The 21040-nt window shown below is 37.6% G+C and overlaps 1 protein-coding gene across 1 annotated transcript; it reads right to left on the reverse strand.

Annotated features, from left to right (window-relative positions):
• Positions 1–2136: 2136 nt before the first annotated feature.
• On the reverse strand, positions 2137–5015 carry LOC110067270 (sphingosine 1-phosphate receptor 1-like). The gene has a single exon (XM_089284707.1). It carries the CDS (start codon positions 4878–4880, stop codon positions 3969–3971), a length of 912 nt encoding a protein of 303 aa, XP_089140833.1. The 5' UTR covers positions 4881–5015; the 3' UTR covers positions 2137–3968.
• Positions 5016–21040: the final 16025 nt, after the last annotated feature.

Below are 21040 nucleotides of genomic sequence, written 5' to 3' on the forward strand. Positions count from 1 at the left end.
CGATACAGCCTGCCGTGAGCTGTAGTGAGCTATATTTTGCTCGCTGCTCTGTCCTGAAACGAACTGGAACATGCGCGTCGGAAAACGAGGTTATGTGATTATTTTAGGACGTGATGTTGTGATGTTTCTATCCTGACACCAATCTACATAAATAATTATTTTAAGACTGAGTAAAGTTGTATTTTTTAAATAAATTAATCTCATAAACATTTTGCATATTAGGTTTGTTAACTTCGAGACAAAGCAATGGTTTCTTACGTTGAAATAATTTTAACACCAATTTTGTGTTTTGTTTAGTCTCGCTCGACTGCCGACTAAGACTGCTCGAGTATTTTTTCCGAGTTATTTTCTTAAAAAAAGGCTTTTTCGGAGCCCGACTTTATTGAAAGCCACGTTCTACATCGCTTATCTGTACAGCGCCACATGTATCCGTCATTTACCCGTCTCTGTTAGTTCCATATCAGAACCACATCGAGAACACTGCTGACAGCTCGCTAACAGCTTCTGAGTCACGAAAAAATTTAAAACATATATATTCTGGAAACTTTCCAGTATAACAAAAAGATTACGGAACTCCATGTTTTATAAAGTCGAAATTAGGATCAAGTGTAGATTTAATTAGGATCAATCATGGACTGCATATTATTCACTATTAACTCTGGTATCTTACTTTTAAAAGATGGAGCCAAGGACAGAAATCAAAACGCCTAGTTTGTATGAAAATCCGTGCTTTGGGACTGATAATTGTAGAGCATGATGCAGTGCACGTGGATTTCATTTTCACATAGCTTTTCTCGTTGTAGAAAATACATTTTCCGCTGGTATTTTAACGTCACATTCCTCACTGGATTTTCTGTGTTAGGTGTCGGAGGATGCCTATTGCGAAGTCGTGATTGGTCGTTTCTTTCTATTTATACCTTACGGCAGTTTCGTTCAATCTCTCTCGCTTGCAACCTACACTTATTATCCTTCGAGTATAGCCCGAGTACACGAATAGAGCCCGCCAGCCCACCCTCTTTCAGATATGTTCCTTTAATCTGTTCCTCTTTATCCATTGCCTGATACTGCCTTTGTTTTCATCTATTTTCAGGCGGCAGAGAGGCCTACATGGATTGCACACGATGCTTCAGGTGCTTTAAGCTCGGCCACTGGGCAAGACGCTGTACCATCGCTTGGTCGAGCCCCAGAAATGTCTACCGTGTATATCCAAGCAGCCGATATTGACCTATCTAGTCAGTTGCCCTTGTTCAGGCCATTTGCGAAGAAGAAATTAGGGTATACCCTTAGGAATGGCAAACTATCTTACACCCGTCGTAGGGAGATATTCAAGGACGTTTTAAAGGATGTGGGCTATGATCCCAAAGGTTACGGCCTCCATAGCTTACGTTCTGGTGGGGTAACCTCTGTTGTTAGAAACGACCTCTCGCATAACGTTGCTGAGAGATTGTTAAAGCTTCACGGACGCTGGAAAAGTGACGAGGCTAAGGACATGTACGTAGTAGATAGAACCACATTGTAGCCGATTAAGAGTAACAAAATATCTACGAATTTAGCTCGTGGTCCATTATATTATTCTCTTGAACTGTATCTTAAAAAATGGTAATAACAGTGTTAGGGTCCGCATGCGATCCATCATGTTTCGTTGTACCTGTTTTGCGGAAATTTAAGTGGTAAATAATTTACGTTCGTTTGAACGTTGTGGATTAGAATGTAATACTAACCTGAGACAGCTAATTAAATATACATAAATTGGTGTCAAAGGGCCATTTTTGCAGGGGGTCTCCATAACTTTAAGGGAATAAAATATGTTGACCAACTGTTTCTTGTTCTTGATTTATTTTTGCCATTTACAAATATATATAATCATGCTCATGATAATCATTCACTCACCAAACCCAACATTTGTGCCAAGTAAACTGCAAAATCGATAAAAGCTGTATCACCTCCTGCCTGGTTTTCTCACGGATACACTCTTTAATCAAGATTGTCGTTCGGAAGTGTTCCGTAACAATGCGGTGTAATACGCTTTTGAAAATCCCTGTTGCACTTAAACGATTACTGGGCAATCAAAAGTAAGGCAGCTGGACTTAAATTATACAGAACTGGAAGCAAGGGGACTATTTTTTTAATCGATGTAAAATATGACGCTCTTTTTGCCTGAGTCAAATTAAACGGTTCTCTATCACTTCAAGTGATCTCCACAGATTTAAAAGTAGTCAGCTAAAAATTTAAAGTAGCCAGCGCTGGCAAATCGACAAAAATTTCCCAGAAAATGTTCAAAACTTATGTGGCTAGGGATGCGATCTGAGGCATTTTGGGGGCAACTGACACAAGAAAGGATGTGTTATTTTATTGTCAGTTTTTGTCCCGTTTTTATGCAAATTTGACAGTATTTCCAAATACGGGTACAGTAATTACTAAATTTGTCGTGCAATAATTGTACAATAATTATTACTTGTAACATACAACATATTTGTTTTTAAATTCTTTCAATGACTTTAACAAGAAGCGACTTTAACTTTTCTTAAGAATATTTAAGAATTTTTTTAAAAAACGCTTCAAAGATACACAACGAATATTCTATAAATACAATAAAAGCAGTAGTTCATTCCAAAAGAAAGGTAACAAAAATGTGCCAGAACCTAAACAAAGAGTGAGTCACTCTGAGTGATAAGGCTGGGCCTCAGTTCTTTGATGAATAGCATTTCGTAAACGAGGCAGTCAAATTTCCCGTGGCACTTTTTGAGAATACTTGTATTCGGCAATGCGTTGATGAAGGTGTCGGGCTGCATAACCAACATAATCTGCCACAGATCACATGCAAATTTAAAAACAACGCAATGCTGACTTAAAATACTCGGCTTAGTTTCTTTTGGCTAAGGATCTTGATCTTGCAATCGTATCGCTGAAATAACGCAATTACCTACGGACTGCATTAGCGGCTATCTGATCTTTGAAGGGAAGAATATTAATAATAAAAACAATATTTACAGAGGACATCACCAAGCTAACACTAACTTAATTAGGGTGGTCCTCTATCTCTAACTACTAAAGAAAGCACGTAGGACGAAAACTGATGAAGACTGGAGATAAGCAGGAACAAAATAAGCAGGAACACAACATACTATAAAACTGATCAGATCTGCTAAACCCAATTTCTTTAAAACTGCAATTAATGACAATGTTAACAATCCAAGAATCTACTGGGACCATCTGAGCACGCTCATTAAAGGAAAGAATGTACAACAGCACATCACTCTTCAGGTTGAGAACAATAAGCTGACGTCTGATCCAAATAAGGTGGCTAAAGCATTCAATTCGGCTTTTGTGAATATCGTGCAGAAGTACATTAATGTAAACCTCCAGGGTACGCCTGATCTTCAGAAATTGAGGCCTTTTGTTAGTAAGATGAAACCATCAGGCGAACTTTTTAATATACAGCGTATATAAACAAACTGCTTTGTTAAGGAGCAAATAAATTCGATGTCAAGTTTTTCCTTTTTTTCTGTGTGACTGGTATATTCCACAGTCTATTCCTTGTAGTTATAGCTAGAGTCAATAAACGCAGTTGCAACTCCGAAATTTGTGCAAGATTAATTATTGCGTTCCCATTCAAATGAAATTTTGGAACTCTTTAATGTGACTTTGTTTGTTTTCCGATAGGTTTCGGCTTTCGCAGAAAACAAGTACGAAGTAAATGCAAAATGCTGCTGTTATAATTGTCGTTGTTGTTTATAGTGGTCAATGCGCTTAGCTACAGCTCGCTAGTTCACAGACATGCCACTTAAACTGAAAGAAAGAAATATCAACTAAACTTAATAGTCTTAAAAATCCCAACTGGTGGCAGACCAGTTGGCTATTTATAAGCGTGACCCAGAAGTTGAACTTCGGTCTACCGAGAAACCACTCTAGCTTAGTGGTAAGAGCGTAATTTGAACCCGAGACCACAGGATTACAAGTCAGCCGCCCTAACCACTCAGCCACGCTGCCACAACAGTTTTATTTTTCGCGCTAAAATGAACTGTTCCTGGTTCAATAGCACGTGAACGTCTTCTACAGTACTTTTTCAAAGCATTTTTAAAGATAGGCATTCTCAAACAGTACACGAATGGATTGATCATGGAATTTGCCAAATGCAAACAGTTCACAGTCCTTAACACCATTGGTGAAACACAACCTTTGCAAAATTCTTTTGTTGTGTACACTGCTATAGCTGGCAACCACAACACAAGCGACACAGCAGCCACTATAAAAAACGTCCTTGAGAGTCGTACATTCTGATCCATTGATCTTTGGTTGTGAATCTCTATTTCAGGTGGTGTGACTGAGTGTAATCGAGTACGTATAGTGAGATAACTTGCACAGATGATTAGCACACACAGGAAGAGAAGTGAATGAATAGCGACAGTAACATACACGCTGTCCACCTCTGTGTGCATCGGTAGAAATGTTGACCCAGCCAAGCATAACCCGGCTGTCCAGGAGAAAATGATCGTAGAGATGTAAACACGCGTGCTTGTAACATGATGCTGGAGTGGCCGCAACACAGCGTGCACGCGTTCAAGAGAAATGAGAGCCAGGAAAATGACGGACGTACTCGAACCAAGGATTTGAACTGTTGATGAGGGATTTTTGATTCTCTTTTCGTCTTCTACTCGAATCATTTTCATTTTGGGAATCTTCTCGGTTCCCAGGACAATGGGCTCTGCTATCCCCACAAGTAAATCAGCGATTGCGAGGTTAACAAGAAGGAAGCATGTTCGCTTTAGGCGCGATCTTTGAGTACAGAAAATAAAAATGGTAAACGTGTTTCCTATGATAATGACGGCTGCCTCGAGTGCTAATGTTATAATAAGTAAGATATCTGTTGACTTCAGCATGATCTTCTTGTTGCGGTTAAGCTTTCTATCCCCTCTGCGTTGTGCGGATAAGCAGCACGGTGTTCCTTGTTTCCTGACTAATATATCTGACCTAGAAAGCAGCAATCAACCGAAGTATTACGTTATCTGCAAAAAAAAAAATTGCTTGCTAACTAGAGAAATCCTGTTGAGGAAATATCGATAATACTTTCGTATTCTTATCGCCCATATTCATCAACAAGGAGTAATATCGTTACTTCCATAGTATATGGTTTCACGTGCAATAGATCGTACTTTGATTCATGTGCAATCTTGTCATGTGCAAATAAAATGGTTTAAATTACTTCACTCACGTACCAGAAATATTTTGGTAGCTATAATTTGTCTCTTTCAGTCGGGATAACGGCGTTGCGCAAACCACTTCAAACCCGCAAGCATTGAGAAGTTTCTCGTACTTTTCTTAGCGGTATCAAAGACAAAAATGACCAAATGAATATACATTGAGATGTTTGACAATTCGCACTGTCTCCACGGTTATCCTCTGCAGATATCAATAGATAGCCAGGACGTGCTAACGAGCACACATTGAAAGTTTTCTTTAACCCTCCAAGGGGAGTCCGAACTCAAAACTAAAATATTTAGGTAAGTCAAACTGAAACAACAACGCACGACAGTACTAACCAATACCGTTCATTTCAGCTGCAGCATATTTACTACTGTGGCAGTTAAACGCTTGAAAGTTCGGACCACATATAAACGCAGTTATTTATTTATGATTTCTTTGTTTGTTTAGTAGGCTGTTACAGAGCTTTGCCAATAGCGAAAGCGTGAAGAACATGGTTGTTTATGATCATGTTATCTATTTCTTTTTAATTCTCATCCTTTGAGTAAATATCAGTGAAAGACTGGAAAAAAATAACACGATTTGTTCAGTTACATCAGTTATATGATTATTCTTTGCTCAATATTATTTTGTTTTCAGTAATCTTTCGTCTGTTTGGCCCTTTTCACGGTTTTTTTTCTTGTTTCAGTCATACACGGACTTTTTTTTTTGTTAAAAAAAGTTCGTTATCTTTGGTCGTTTGTTTTCCTTGTGGGAAACTGCGAGGCATTTCACTATAAGGTTATCCATAAGGCGAAGTGAACAAAGTAGAGCTGCTCTCACACAGTTTAAACAGGCGACGTGAACGACCATATTTTAGTCTCCTGTGTGTATTTTCTATTTTGAGAAAACTCTCTTTTCTGTCTCGTGAATCACTTTAAACTTGACAGCTGACAAGTTTCCATCATAAGTTACAGTTTGTACTCAGCTGATCAAATAACTAAGTTGTCATATTTGTGATAATTATGCGCAATTGTCGCCGAAGTACCTCCAAGTTCGTTATTTGAATTGGTAGGTTTTATCACGACGTGTGAGGGGATGGTCACTCACGCGCATGCAACTTTTTTTCTTCGACGGCTTATTTTTACCCCGTTACATCTCGGCAACACACACACACAAAAAAAAATCGGGCCCGACCGAAGTTGCCTGACTTGGCTATTTTGATAATGTAAACTACAAAACTGTCAAAACAAAATGGGTAGGAGACTTGTGCGTAATTATCATGTTGGGAAAGAGGTTTTCTCACTAATAAGGTTTCCTAAGGGAAGTTAAAAACAGCGACAACATCTTGATTTTCTTAATACAAATGTGAATATTAAACATTTGTAGTCCATTTAACATATGTAGCTTGTTACAGGTAAGGTGACAATTGTAAGAGACTGGAGACTAAATGAACCGTTAGGTTTTCGAGTTACCCTTCATCCTAGTTACGTCTAATTGAAGGACAGGGGAGATTAAGGAAGAATGTACAGTTAACAGTTTGTTAAAAGAAGAACAAAAATAAAAATAAAAAATAACAACTCGGGTATTGGTGTGACAATAAATGTTTTGTTGTTTTTGAAAAAGCAAAAACGCTAAGTTCTTTCAAATGGGTTTGAAGTTCTTTCCAAAGATCTAGATCTATCGCCCGATTGCCAAATGAATGTCCCCTGAACTTTCAAAAAACGACGTAGGTTAAGATAAAAGCGAGGGGAAAAAGAAGGACACAATTGTCTCGACCATAGCACTACGTCGTCAGTTGACATCACGAAGTAACTGGGTTTCTGCTTTTGTGTACAAAAGAACCGTTATACAAAATGCAATCCAAACAACACAGCACAGCTTAACAACAACTGCTAAAACGACTTCCACACGGCAACCATGTACGCAGTTTTAAGCTTTTTAAGCTTTACTGTTTAAAATAAAAACTTTGAAGAAGTTATTTTACTGTGTACCGATTCACGAGAACACATACTTTTTGGTCGCGCGATTTAATGACCTTTTTTGAATGAAAACGTACAGCTTGAAACAGCCCGTTATTCAAGTAATATATCAAACACGAAAGAACGTGTTTGACCACATTTCCAAACTCCGAGAAGAGAGTTGAAAATACGACGCGCAGCGGAGTATTTTTGACGAACTTCGAGGTGTTTGGAAATGTGGTCAAACACTGTCTTGAGTGTTTGATATATCTTCTCAATCGAGACTAAAACTAAGGAGAAAACGGAGAATTAAAATCGTAAAAATCTATGCTAATTAAGATCAGATATCCAAACACCGTCACGGTCATGATTTCCTTTGTTTAAACTTGATGAATTATTAATGAGTTTGAGAATTATTATTCCACGAGCGCGCGTTGGATATTTAACAATTATTCGCCAAAGGCGAAGTGAACATTGTTGAATATTCACCAATATTCACTGAGCTTGAGGCGAATAATTTTCAGAGATGAATATCAAGGACTACAAAATAACGGACTAAAACATTGTTCGTGTGCATACACATGTGCAGCCGTAGTTTTAATAATAGAGAAGCTTACATTTTCATCGATTGTCAATCAATTTACTCATCGAGTTCGGCAGTAAAACAAAAGAGGAAAGACTACGAAAAAAGGTAAATTCATCCTTTGTTTTATCGTTGTTGACTTCATTCACAGCTGTGATCATCGCCTAAAAATGAGTAGCTTTAGTTTGAAGAAAAATATATTTCGGTCAATCGATCTGACCTGCTGGCAATCGACGCAACCACATCGTTTACGATTCTTAAAAGCCTTGAATACGAGTTCTTGAAAAAAAATTTTTCTCAAAGGGCGACAGCAGTCATTTTGAAAATTATCCATCCTTTCAAATATCCTGGCCTTGGAGTGATCTTTCGAACAAATGTTTACTTGCCGAGATGGCAAAGATGGCGAGCTTAGTAACCAAGCTCTAGCGGGGTGAATATAGCGTCATATGATGAGCTATTCGACCAATCAGAATGTCCAATTCTTATATTCACCTCTAAATATACTAAATAAACATTTTTAAAAACTGGATCATTGGATAATGCAATTCGATAGTTTTCATTTCCTTAGCCATCATCAATTATGAGCAATTTCGCCGTGCTGATGTACAAATATGGCAAGCGTGCGCGCGCTTGTTTGGGGCGTTTCTATTTCTATTTTACGTCAGTTTTCTATATTTTGGGGGCGTTTTTATTAAAACAATTATTCCAGTAGCGCTTGTTGTATGAGATGGTTATAGCCAACTCAGCACCAAGCGCCTCGTTGGCTATCTCTCATCTCATATCCAACGCGCGCTCGTTGAATAGTTATAAAAGAAAAAATAGCCTCCATTTGGCGCGCAAATATGCACAGATATTAGTCCGCGGACATTATCTGTTCCGAGAAGGGAACAGTTTAGCTCGAGGAAAAGTGTGAGCTTTGAGAAACAGATAATGTTCAAGGACAAATATCCGGGCATATTTTCGCGCCAAATGGAGGCTATTGTGTTTCTTATCCTTCAAATATTTTTTCGCAACATGCACGGTTTTGAAAACTGGGGAATATCACTCGGATATTCCCCACTTCTAGCTGGGGCATATTCATTCAAGTGACGCGTTTAGACCAAACGAAAATATTTGATGGATTATGAAAGATGGTAGATAGCCAGCGAGACGGGTATCGCCGAGTTGGCTATAACCATCAAACGAAAATATTTGATGGATCCAACAAGCGCGAGTGGAATAACTGATTTTATTAAAAAACGCTTAAAAGTATAGTTCAGTGCGCTCGTGTATGTATTGAAGAATCTGCGTACGAGCCAAGTGGTCCTCCAGGCCAGAGTTTATCCCGATTTCAGTTGCATGAAGCGACTAGGAGTATTTCTACTCCCCCCTGGATGGGATGCTAGTCCATCGCAGGGTTACCTCCCAGCACTAAATTCGCCGGTACCCATTTATACACCTGGGCGGAGAGAGGCACCGTGAGAGTAGTGTCTTGCCCAAGAAAACAACACAATGTCCCCGGCCAGGGCTCGAACCAGGGGCCCGTTTCTCGAAGGTCCCCAAAAGTTTTCACAACCGGAAAGCCTTAGCAAAATCTCAAACCTTATGATGACAGAGCTGTCTTATTAACATATTCTAAATATAAACAGGGGTTCCATTCTGTACAAGAAGTTTTAGGCATATACACCTCTCTGTCTTTAAATACCAACTAACTAAAAATGGCTTTTCAGGCCCGAAAAGTTCCCGGAGCTTTCGAGAAACAGGCCACTGGACCGCTCGCTCCGGAGTCGAGCGCACTAACCATGAGGCCACCGCGCCTCCCACGTGTATGTATTGAACCGGCTGTAACTATTTTGATATTCGTTAAAACGCCGGGAGGGACGGCGGTATATATTATAATGAAGATGAGATCTCACTTTGATGTGCACCATTTGCAAAATCGTGCTATGATTCATGCGCAAATTTAATGGGCAAAATGTTTAAACTAATCAGATCCCACGTACCAAACACATCTCGTCACAAAACGTTTTCTTATCCAGTCCCGATTACTCCTTTGTAATAAATCATGGTCAAAACACTTTAAAGTAGACGAATTTACGTGTGATTTTTTCCGGCCGGCTAACTTGTTCTGGTTATAACACAGGTAAAAATACCTATCGAAAAATCCTCACAATTTATTCGTAAATCTCACATTCATTCGCAATTACACATTCAACGTCAATATTTAAAAAGAAGTGCCAAGAGCCATGCATGTCACACACACTGCATGATTTAATCCTCGTTACCTTAACGCTCAGTTAACTCAAACTGAAAACGAAATAACTTTAAAAAACAATTTCGATATACATATTTCAACGAAGTATTTTTTTCCACTGAAGCTGACGCTCTAGTGTGTAGAAATACCATGATACGTTTTAACTCTCATACCAGAATCTTTATACTAAAAAGTTCCGGACGCTGTTCAAGTGTAATGCTCTATTTTGTTTACAGAAAGGGTCTGCTCTTTGAAACTTTGCGACTGGCCCTGACGAGGCGAAATATTAAAATGATTCTTAATGTGACAAGAAAATCACTTGGAATCAAACGAAATTTGTTTTCATTCTAACCTTGCTTAAGTGTTACACTTGCCAGTGTGTCAGGCGAAATTATATTTGATGCGAAACTGAATGAAGGATTATTACAGAAACAGCCTCTTAACAGTACTAGCCAATAATCTATACCTTTTTCAAAATGCGAAAAACGGCGAGATCGATCAGTTTGTATGTCACACTTTCAATTTTCTTCCTTGCAACAAATATCGCTGGGCGAAAGCACAAGTAAAGGACATTTAAAATAATAATTTTTGACTTAAATACGAGCATAGTAAAATATTTTTTTATGTTAAAGTTTATGGAAATTGACATTAAGGATTCTCTATAACACGTTTCTTATTTTTCGTGAGTGGCTTTTCTGTCGCGAGGAGGTATTCATGAAGGCATCCACGCAAAAGCTTTGTCTCCCAGGAAAACGATATTGCAGTCTAGGAAATGGGGACGAAAACAAAAGAAACTCAAACTACATTCTTAGCTTTGTCAACAAAGTTCGTAAAATTTACACAAGTGTCATATATATTTAGTCCTTATTTTTTAATTCCCTTACCAAAACAACCCTATTTTTAAATTATTTTAAAGTACTTAAAAAGTATTTTGATGATTTAAACACTGTTTTGAGGCCATCGTTATGTATTTAAAAGCTACTTTACAAAAAATTTTAAATTGTGGCGAGTGTTTAAATTATATTTCAAGGTATATTTAAACTGTATTTCACAACAGCGATAGGTTGTAACGTGGATTTTCACTGTATTTTATGCATTAAACATAATTAAAATAGGGTATTTGAAAGATATTTCGGAAAGGCGATTAATTAAATATTACAAAACAGTGTTAAATATATTTTTTAAGACTATTTTGAGACCTCAACTACTGACCTTGATTTAAAATAGTTTTAAATAGTATGCTTAAACGCCGTTTTAAAAGCGCTCCTGAAAGGTCTTCCACTTTAAATATAGTTTTGCAATGCAAAAAGTCAAAATATTTTTTAAATATAAAAATTAGAAATTATTTTGAATTAAAATTTTTAAAATAGCTTTAAAACAGCCTGTTTAAAACAGGTTTTTAAAAGGTGTAAAAGTGGATTTAAGTTTAAAAACTAAATTCGTCAATATTTTTTAAAAACAGTATATAAATAGTCTTGTATTTTTGACATGCTGGTAGTGAATATCTATACATACCAGCCTCGTAAAATGACTACAGCGTATCGGTGTATTTAAAATACATTTTAAAATGTTCCTGAGTAGTTTAAACAGCACAAAAACACCTGTTTAAAATATCATCTTAATTGATATGGCTATGTGCAGCTTACAAAACATGTTTATAGTCACTTATAAAACATTTGTTATAACTCTGATTATATGTCCAACCACTAAACAAATCGTGATTACTTTTAGCTCAAATAAATCCATCCATTTCAAACGTGCATTTGCTACGCTTGTTCCTTGGACCAACATAAGAAATACATGTAATGTACAGTTACATAGATATCCAGCAGTAGCCCATTTTTAAAAGAAAGTTATTTGCAAAATAAATGTAAATTGCTTCAGTGCAGTACACTGCCTACAGTGCAACACATTTTACTTACAAGGGTAGTCCATGTCAGTCACAATTCAAAACACTGGATTATAATCAGTTCTCCGATTTGTTGTTGAAATGTTAAGAGTCAGTGACTGGAAATATCGAGAATGGCTGGCCAGGTTAGAAAAATCGAAAATCCTGAAACTGAGCCTAAAGAACGCTTTTAGGGAGCCACTTTCGAAAATATTATTCCGATTTTCTTAGAATTTAAAGTCTTCGAGAAATTCGCAAAAAACGAAAATATAGCTTTTTGCGTCATTAAATATGCAAAAAATATCTGGAAAATTGACAAAGTTCTCGGTATTCGCATTGAAACAATTTACAAAACTAGAACTCGGAAAAGACTTAGCATAAGAGCTTTACTTTTCTTCTATCTAACAATAGGAAGTTTTAAATTTTCCAAGCATTTTGAAGGATTCCGTCGACCGTTGAAGAACTGCCTTCTAAAGCCCCTATGAAAACGGCAAAAATTGCGTAGTTTTGCGGGCTTAAAACGCATCTTGGTATGTCCGATATGGAACTAAAACAAGTATTGTGCAAAAGAGTGTCGTTTCTACTATAATAATATGGAAAAAATTTTTGGGCAATCGAGGTTCAGACAGGTAAAATGCAAAAGTTCGCGACAGTCTCTTCTCAAATTTGCATAATGCGGTATGTTCAAAGAACTCTATTGTTGAGCAGTCTAGTCTGTTTTTGTTTCATTTGTGGGCCTTGCTTTGTGGGAAATATACAAAAACAGAGTTGATCCATGTCGTTATGACAACATTGTTTCATTATTTCACGCAAGGTACATAAAACTACAGACAAAGCCCAAAATATAAGTTCAAACACGCTACATGTATTACGTGACTGGCGTCACGTAATATTTATTTTCAGTTAGCTCAAATTGGAATTACTAGATTATTGAGGTTTAGACACTTGCTTACAATAGAGACATATCACGGTTTGTCTTTCCCGTTTATATACACTCGATTAGTCTGCAAATATTCGAAAGGAGACTGGTCTTTTAAAGTAAATTTTAGCATGTGTCTCGATTTTGATCTTGATGGAAAACGAATCAATTAAATACACGAAATGAAACGAAGAGGCTTTATTGACGTGATCCAGCCAGACCAAGGAAGCAAGTTTTCTTAAAAAATAGAGTAAGACTCTTTGAAATCGAGAAAAATAATGGGGGTGCTCGTCGTACATTTTAGGGGTTAATCTTCAAAAGGTCCACCGCAAGAGCTCTTGCGGTACCTCTTACGGGGATTGAGCCGAAAAATATGACAGGGGATAATGTGTTATGTAAACGGTTACCGGTTTAACCATCGATTTTCCCTCTTTCTTTATTATTTGGAAACTATTACGGCTAAGTAATTGAAGGCACCAACAACGACAAAACAACACTGTTTGAAATATATCGAGTAGTCATTCTATGAAGAGACTTTTCAATTTTCGTCAATTATGCAAGAAAGTTCACCTAGCTTTAAAAACGTTTGTGTTTCCCTGGCGCGCGTTCTTACTGCCCAGATTTTTTGTTCCAAATACTGATTAAAGAAGACCAAAAGTTAATCAAAGTATTTATTTCGACCCGATATTGGGCAAACTAAGATGACTTTTAAGCCCGTAAAATTACGAAATTTTTGCCGTTTCCATAGGGGCTTGAATTCTTCGACAGCCGACGGAACCCCTCAAAATTTAATTGAATATAAAGTTTTCAATATGCTTAGTTTATCCCATGTTCTAGTCTTGTAAATTGTTTCAATGCGAATTACCGAGAACTTCGACTCAAGCGCGGCAGTAGCACGACGTTTGAAACCATGCATTCACTCAGTTCGGCAGGCTGAATTAAAGTCGGCGCGACTACTTACAGCACGGCAGGCCTAATGCCTGTACCTGTCATTTTATAGTTCATCCACTAGGTTGATTTTCTCAAGAACTACACCATGGAGAATGTCAAAAATACCATTTCCAAGCCCCTAGACTTAAAAAGACTTTTTTTTGGGGGGGGGGGGGAGGATGCCCCTAGACCCCTCTACAAACTTGCGCCGGCACCGCTCGTTTTCAAGCTCCGCACCTCCCCCCCCCCCTTTTCATTCACTTGAAAAAAGACCCCGCCGTCGCTGTGAATTCATATCCTGCTGCATCAGCTGCAGTTGCTTTCTAGCAATTAAAAAAGGTCTTCAGCAAAGCAAACTTCTTCCGATCTTCTGCGCGAGTGAATTAAATTCTACGTTTGAATTTTTCATAGCCTTTTGTCATGCCACTGCCGGGCCAAATTTATTTGAGTTCGACACGGCAGAAGCACGACGTTTGGACTAGGCTGAATTCTAACCGAGGTTAGATCGCAGGATAGACATCAAACAGTCTTACTCTATTTTTCAAGAGAACCTGCTTCCTTGGTCTAGCTGGATCACGTTAATAAAGCCTCTTCGTTTCATTTAGTGCTTCTGATTAATCCGTTTTCCATAAAGATCAAAATCGACACACAATAGTTAAAAAAAAACTTTAAAAGACCAGTCTCCTTTCGAATATTTGCAGACTAATCGAGTGTATATAAACGGGAAAGACAAACCCTGATATGTCTTTATTGTAAGCAAGTGTCGAAACCTCAATAATCTAGTAATTCCAATTTGAGCTAACTGAAAATAAATATTACGTGACGCCAGTCACGCAATACATGTAGCGTGTTTGAACTTATATTTTGGGCTTTGTCTGTAGTTTTATGTACCTTGCGTGAAATAATGAAACAATGTTGTCATAACGACATGGATCAACTCTGTTTTTGTATATTTCCCACAAAGCAAGGCCCACAAATGAAACAAAAACAGACTAGACTGCTCAACAATAGAGTTCTTTGAACATACCGCATTATGCAAATTTGAGAAGAGACTGTCGCGAACTTTTGCATTTTACCTGTCTGAACCTCGATTGCCCAAAAATTTTTTCCATATTATTATAGTAGAAACGACACTCTTTTGCACAATACTTGTTTTAGTTCCATATCGGACATACCAAGATGCGTTTTAAGCCCGCAAAACTACGCAATTTTTGCCGTTTTCATAGGGGCTTTAGAAGGCAATTCTTCAACGGTCGACGGAATCCTTCAAAATGCTTGAAAACTTTAAAACTTCCTATTGTTAGATAGAAGAAAAGCAAAGCTCTTATGCTAAGTTTACCCCGAGTTCTAGTTTTGTAAATTGTTTCAATGCGAATACCGAGAACTTTGTCAATTTTCCAGATATTTTTTGCATATTTAATGACGCAAAAAGCTATATTTTCGTTTTTTGCGAATTTCTCGAAGACTTTAAATTCTAAGAAAATCGGAATAATATTTTCGAAAGTGGCTCCCTAAAAGCGTTCTTTAGGCAAAGTTTCAGGATTTTCGATTTTTCTAACCTGGCCAGCCATTCTCGATATTTCCAGTCAGTGACTCTTAAGGTTTCTCTGCTAGCGTCACAAGCCCATATGCTTTCGTTTTAATGATTTTTTAAACCCATTGTAAGCATGCACAAGGCGGATGTACAATCATGGCAGCTCACTTTGTAGACGATCTCTTGGACTCATTGGCTGGTCCTCAATCATTCTCAAAAGAATTGGGAAGATCACAAACATAGACACGGGCAGCATCAACCTCAACCCTCATACACTTCCTTTTTAATGAAGATATAGGGACAGCAATAGGATTCTCTGCCACAATCACTCGTGTGGTGTGCTTAAAATCACTTTGATTCCTTCATACAGTGGAAGCTGGGATGGGTGCTCTCTCATTTTCTTAAGCAAAGCAACATAATGGAACTTAAATAACATGAACACTCCCCATACTGACAGGACATAGAAGTGCACTTTGCTTGATTCTTAACAAATTTTTCAATTGACCCCTAATGAAGTTTTCGATGTCTTTCATAAACGGCAGTAAAATTATTTCTTGTAGTAGTTTGCTTGTAAAAGGAACTCTGGAACTCTGTACCATTAAGTTTTGCCCGTCAAAAAATCCAGATCTTTGATACCACCCCTACAGCTTCCCTCTCCTTCGCAGTCTGTAGACTTGAATTCTCCCAAACACGCTCCAATGTCCCAATGACAAAGGTGCCTTGTGCTATCTGCTCCCCAACAGTACTTAAACACAAAAATAAGAAAGATATATACATGTAATACCGGTTAGGGGTACAAAACTAGAAACTTCATTTATTTATTGTCAGACACAGATGTTGTGTGATGTGCGCAATTACACTTAACATTGGAAAGACAATCAAAGTTGTAAACAAGATGGTAACCTTTTATTATCTTTCAAGTCAGCTTAATAACTTATGTGGATATTGATTCCAGTGTTTCACCATACATACATACATACATACATGCACATACACATACATACATACGTTTATTTGATAAGTAGGATTAAAATAAGCAACTATACAGCTGATGTGGACCTACTTCTACTAAGTCTAAATAAGAGAAACAGAAATTTACAATACACAACATGAAATTTACATGGCATGACTTCATCTAGAAATACCCACATACATGTACATTTATTGCCTTACTATAGTTAATACATCTTTATGTTATTCCCTGCAAACGACTTCGACAAAAGATTCTTGTAAAGCTCCTTTGCATCTGAGCCTTCAGGCAATGATTCCACGAGGCGTGGAAGACTTTGATGGACACAAACTGATTTGACAATCTGGAAGAAAAGTATATTAATAAAAAATACAATGTTTCATTGATTATGGTATAATTAATTGATCAATAAATAATGGTTATATACTGAGTGGGGTTCCACAAGAACAACAACAACAATACTGTGAATGGACAATTGAATACCGAATAGAAAATGAAAGCTCCAATTCCCATTACTGCAGACCATGTGGGAATGTGACTGGGATCACAAAGTCAAGCCCAACAACGACCTAAAACAGTTACTGGCTTCCTACAAATTGGTAGATCCCCTCAACCCCCGGAGATGTGTTCTTTGGTAGTAGAACGAATGCGTTGCGCCTGTATCATGAGGTAGATGAAACAGTGCGAGAGAAAATCAAGCATGTAGATGTAACCTCTCTCTATCCATAGGTAAACAAAACAAAAATGTACCCAGTGGGACATCCCACCATCATCACCAATCCCGATGACCAAAACATTTATCATTACTTTGGCATGGTCAAGCTCGATATCAATCCACCTCCTCTTCTTTACTATTCTGTGTTCCCCTATCAACATGGTGGAAAACTGACCTTTCCTCTTTGTGCCATGTGCGTCAAAGACTAAATGCTAAAGGACATGTCAGACAGGTCGTGCATCTGTCCTCCCACTCCCGAAGAACGTTGTCTCCGGGGAATGTGGTGCACCCCAGAAATCATAAAAGCTGTAGAACAAGGTTACATCATCGTCAAGATACATGAGGTGTGGCACAAAGCATTGAGTAACATAGTGTGAAGTAGACCTGAGCGATCGGGATTTTCCGATTGTACTCGTGACGTCACCTTCCGATGACACTATTGCTCTTTCGGAAATGAACATGGCGACGATTGCGTGGAGTTACCCCCGGAGTTACCCCGGTGTACAGCACGGTCTTCCTTTCGTAAAGAAAGCTGGAAGCTCAGTTCAGTTCAAGAATTTTTTGGTTGATGAAGTAGCTGAATAGTGACCGATTCTCCACCATCGAAAATGCTGTCCTACCTCACCCGATGTTGCTTCGTTGAACTCACGTTTAGGGGAGTTCATAACATAGGGAGAGGATGTACTGAAAACAAGCAAGATATGCGTGCTCCCTATATATACGGATAGCACCCAATAAAAGCCGACTAGATTTGAAAGTACACAGTAATAAAGATATCATTTGCTCCGGATTTGTCCTTTACATTCTATGTATGCGTGAAGTATGGTTTTTTATGCAACTCAACTGTATCATTACATGCAGTACATGGTCCCAATCCACTGAGAATCATAAGGGTGCGAGTGTATAATTTTTGGGGGACAAATATATCTATATTAAATAATAGAAAGTCACATCCATAAAAGAGAAAAAATACGTGTATAAATTTATAAATAAGTAAAGGCAAATTTTAAACAAGTCACGCCACCCTGTCCCACACCAAGTTAATCTTTAACTCCCCTCTTCCGCTGACCTGCCTGCTCTAATGCGGGAAATTCAATCTCTTCACCACAACATGGAAGACTTGGAAGAAGAATCGAAAGAAAAAGCTAGAGATACTTCTTTTTCCGAGGAAACCTTCCAACCATTGGGCTATGTTCCTTCTCTGGATCATGCTGAAAAGTTGATTTCAAGTTTTGAAGCAAAAAACACTGTAAAATTTTCTTGCTACAAGGCTGACAAGAACTTTGGAATGATGGTAATTGAAGTGTTTAAGTTATTTGTTAGCCCAGAGCAGTAAATTTTGCTCTTGGGAATTTTAAATTTTTTTAATCTTTCTGCCTAGGTAAATGAGGTAAAATTTGAAATAAGCCCCCTCCAGCTATGAAAGTTACAGATTTTGGATGTACACAATTTTTTATGTCAACAACCCCTTATCTGTATTATGTTACGATCTCCTTTTGTAAATATGTGGGAATTCTAAGTAAAATCATATGTCGCATTTGTTGGCCTTGAAATGGTGGTTTTGGTTGCGTATAGACTATAGAAAAGGGAGTCACAGACTTTATTGGGAGGACCCCAAAGAGGTCAATGGCACAAAAATAAAGTTCACAGGAGTGCCATTTTACATAATGGGCTGTAAGATATTTGACTGCCAGCGTGGGAAAGACAGAAAATGCTGCCCTAAAAAGAAAGCAAAAACAGCCACGTGAGCAGGTGTGTGTACAATTTATTACAAAATTAGCATCACTGGTTTCAAACATTTGACTTTATGTTCATATTTCAAAACATGCACAAACCTTACTGTTTTGTCTCTTTGTCCAGGATGGAGACTTCACATTTAAGAAGAGCCGATTCCTGGCACAACCATCAAAAAAAGCCAATTGTCCAGCAAGGTTAAAATTACGAGAGGTCATTGCATTTCCACAATACAAGGTATTTAATTTCTTAAATTATATGCAAAATGACAACTCATAACCATTACAAATATCAAGAAATGAATGTACACAGAAAAAGCATCAGCAGCTTCATAAATCACCACCATCATGACAAAATTACAAAATTATTGTTTTGGCAGTTAATAAAAGTAATAATATGACTAATATTTAAGCAATTAACATCTTTTCATAATTATTGTTATGATATAAACAATTAGTAAAAATAGATTAGTTAGAAAATAATTTCTGGGCAAGTTATACTTTTCAGTTTTCAGTATTCTATATAATAATAATTTATTGATTATTATTGATTGCAGATTGAAAAGGATAGCAAACATGAGAGGTCAAAAGCATCTAAAAGATTGAGGGAAGATATGGCCAAAGGAAATGTGACATCTGAGCGGAGAATTTACATAGAGTTTCCGACTCAGACAGACCATGCACATCATCTCATAGGAGAGGTGAGAAGTGCAATACATTAATTAGTTTCAATTGGAACTCCTATTGAACAATACAACCAAACACTATTTTTCCATGTTATTGTTCCGATTGATTCCCAAGTTCACAAGGAATCTGACAGCATTGCACTTTCCTCTCTAACTCAGTGGTCATTCTTGCTAATTACAAAAATGGAATTGTTGCAACATAAGCTAAGTGAAGTTCTAACAATTGTACATGCAATAATCTTGTTTAAAAAGAAAAATTGTTTTGTACTTGAATTATTTGAAATCGATAATAACCCTAATAACAAGCCATTTCTAAGTACAACTACTCTTTGTCATATCTTGGGCTATTGCAGGTTGCTTTCACTTTTGGCAGTCACGAACATATCTCGAAAATCACCATACAAAATCTGTAAAAACTAACAAAGCCTACATCTTACTCTCATGAAAACAAGATCAATGGTTAAAGTGGATTCACTCTGCAATCACGTTTTTTTTAAATTCATGACACTTAAGAGCTTTGAGGTCACAAAAATGTCAGAGCTTTTCCAGTAACACAAATCTTAAAAATTCCATAGATTTTGCACCTTGACACTCCCTAACCAAAGGAACTAAAGCAGCTCAAGATATGTCAGATTAAAGTCGTCTAGTGGCCCTTCCAAACAACACTCTTTCTAGTAATAAAAGTTCTTTTTAGAGCTATGACAGTTCTCTGTGAGTGTGTCATAAATTTAGACACCAAAAATTAAGTCATTTTTTTAATAATTAAAAATATTATGGTAATCTGACGTCTCCACACATTTTCATTTCTACTCAGGGAAGTGGCCTATCTCAGCCTGTGGATGAAAGGATTATCAGAAAAATTGATGAGCTGGTTAATGTGGGAGTTAAAGACACCTGTGAGATGCGGAGATACCTTGATGTCTTTGTAAATAATTAAATAATATCGGAGGATGACATCCAGCCACCTCCTTCAAACCGAAGGTATTATCCTAAGCTAAGTGACATAAGAAGCCATATGTACCGGGCAACCATGAAACACAGATTCTCTAAAGTTGATCAAGAGAATGTGGCTGAAAAAGTTCACCATTGGAAAACGTCTAACCCAGAGGACTTCTTCCACTTCCGCCCATATGGAGAGGCCCATTCTGGGGAAGGTGATAAGGAAGAGGATATCCAAACCCTTCTATTCATCCATCAAACTGCATGGCAGCATAGACTCCTGGAAAGATATGGCAATGACATGTGTTTACTGGATGCTATCTACAAAACAACCCGCTACTCTTTGCCTTTGTTTTTCCTCATGGTGCGCACAAATGTCGACTACCAGGTAGCTGGATCATTTGTAGTGCAAAATGAAACATCCCATTGCATTAAAGAGGCCTTGCAACTTCTTCAAAATGAAAACCCTGGTTGGAACCCAAAAAACGTCATGACTGACAACTGTGAACAGGAGATAACAGCTTTGGAAGATATATTTCCAGGTAGTATTGAGTTGTAGAGCCTTAAAGAATTATAGAATGTAAACTATAAAACTGTGTAGGGTATAATTGCTCTTGGAATACCATTTTCAGAATATATCCCACAATTGTTGTGCTCTAACTATTCTCTTGCAGTAGATATAATTTCTGTCCAGCAACTACGTGTAACTAAAAATAGTTTATTAGAGGCTGAACATCATCCAGTTGGATTATGACTACTTAACAGCTC

The sequence above is a fragment of the Orbicella faveolata genome, unplaced genomic scaffold, assembly GCF_042242905.1.
Source record: "Orbicella faveolata isolate gen_17 unplaced genomic scaffold, um_ofav_v1 contig_13, whole genome shotgun sequence".
In the NCBI taxonomy this organism is placed as follows: Eukaryota; Metazoa; Cnidaria; class Anthozoa; order Scleractinia; family Merulinidae; genus Orbicella; species Orbicella faveolata.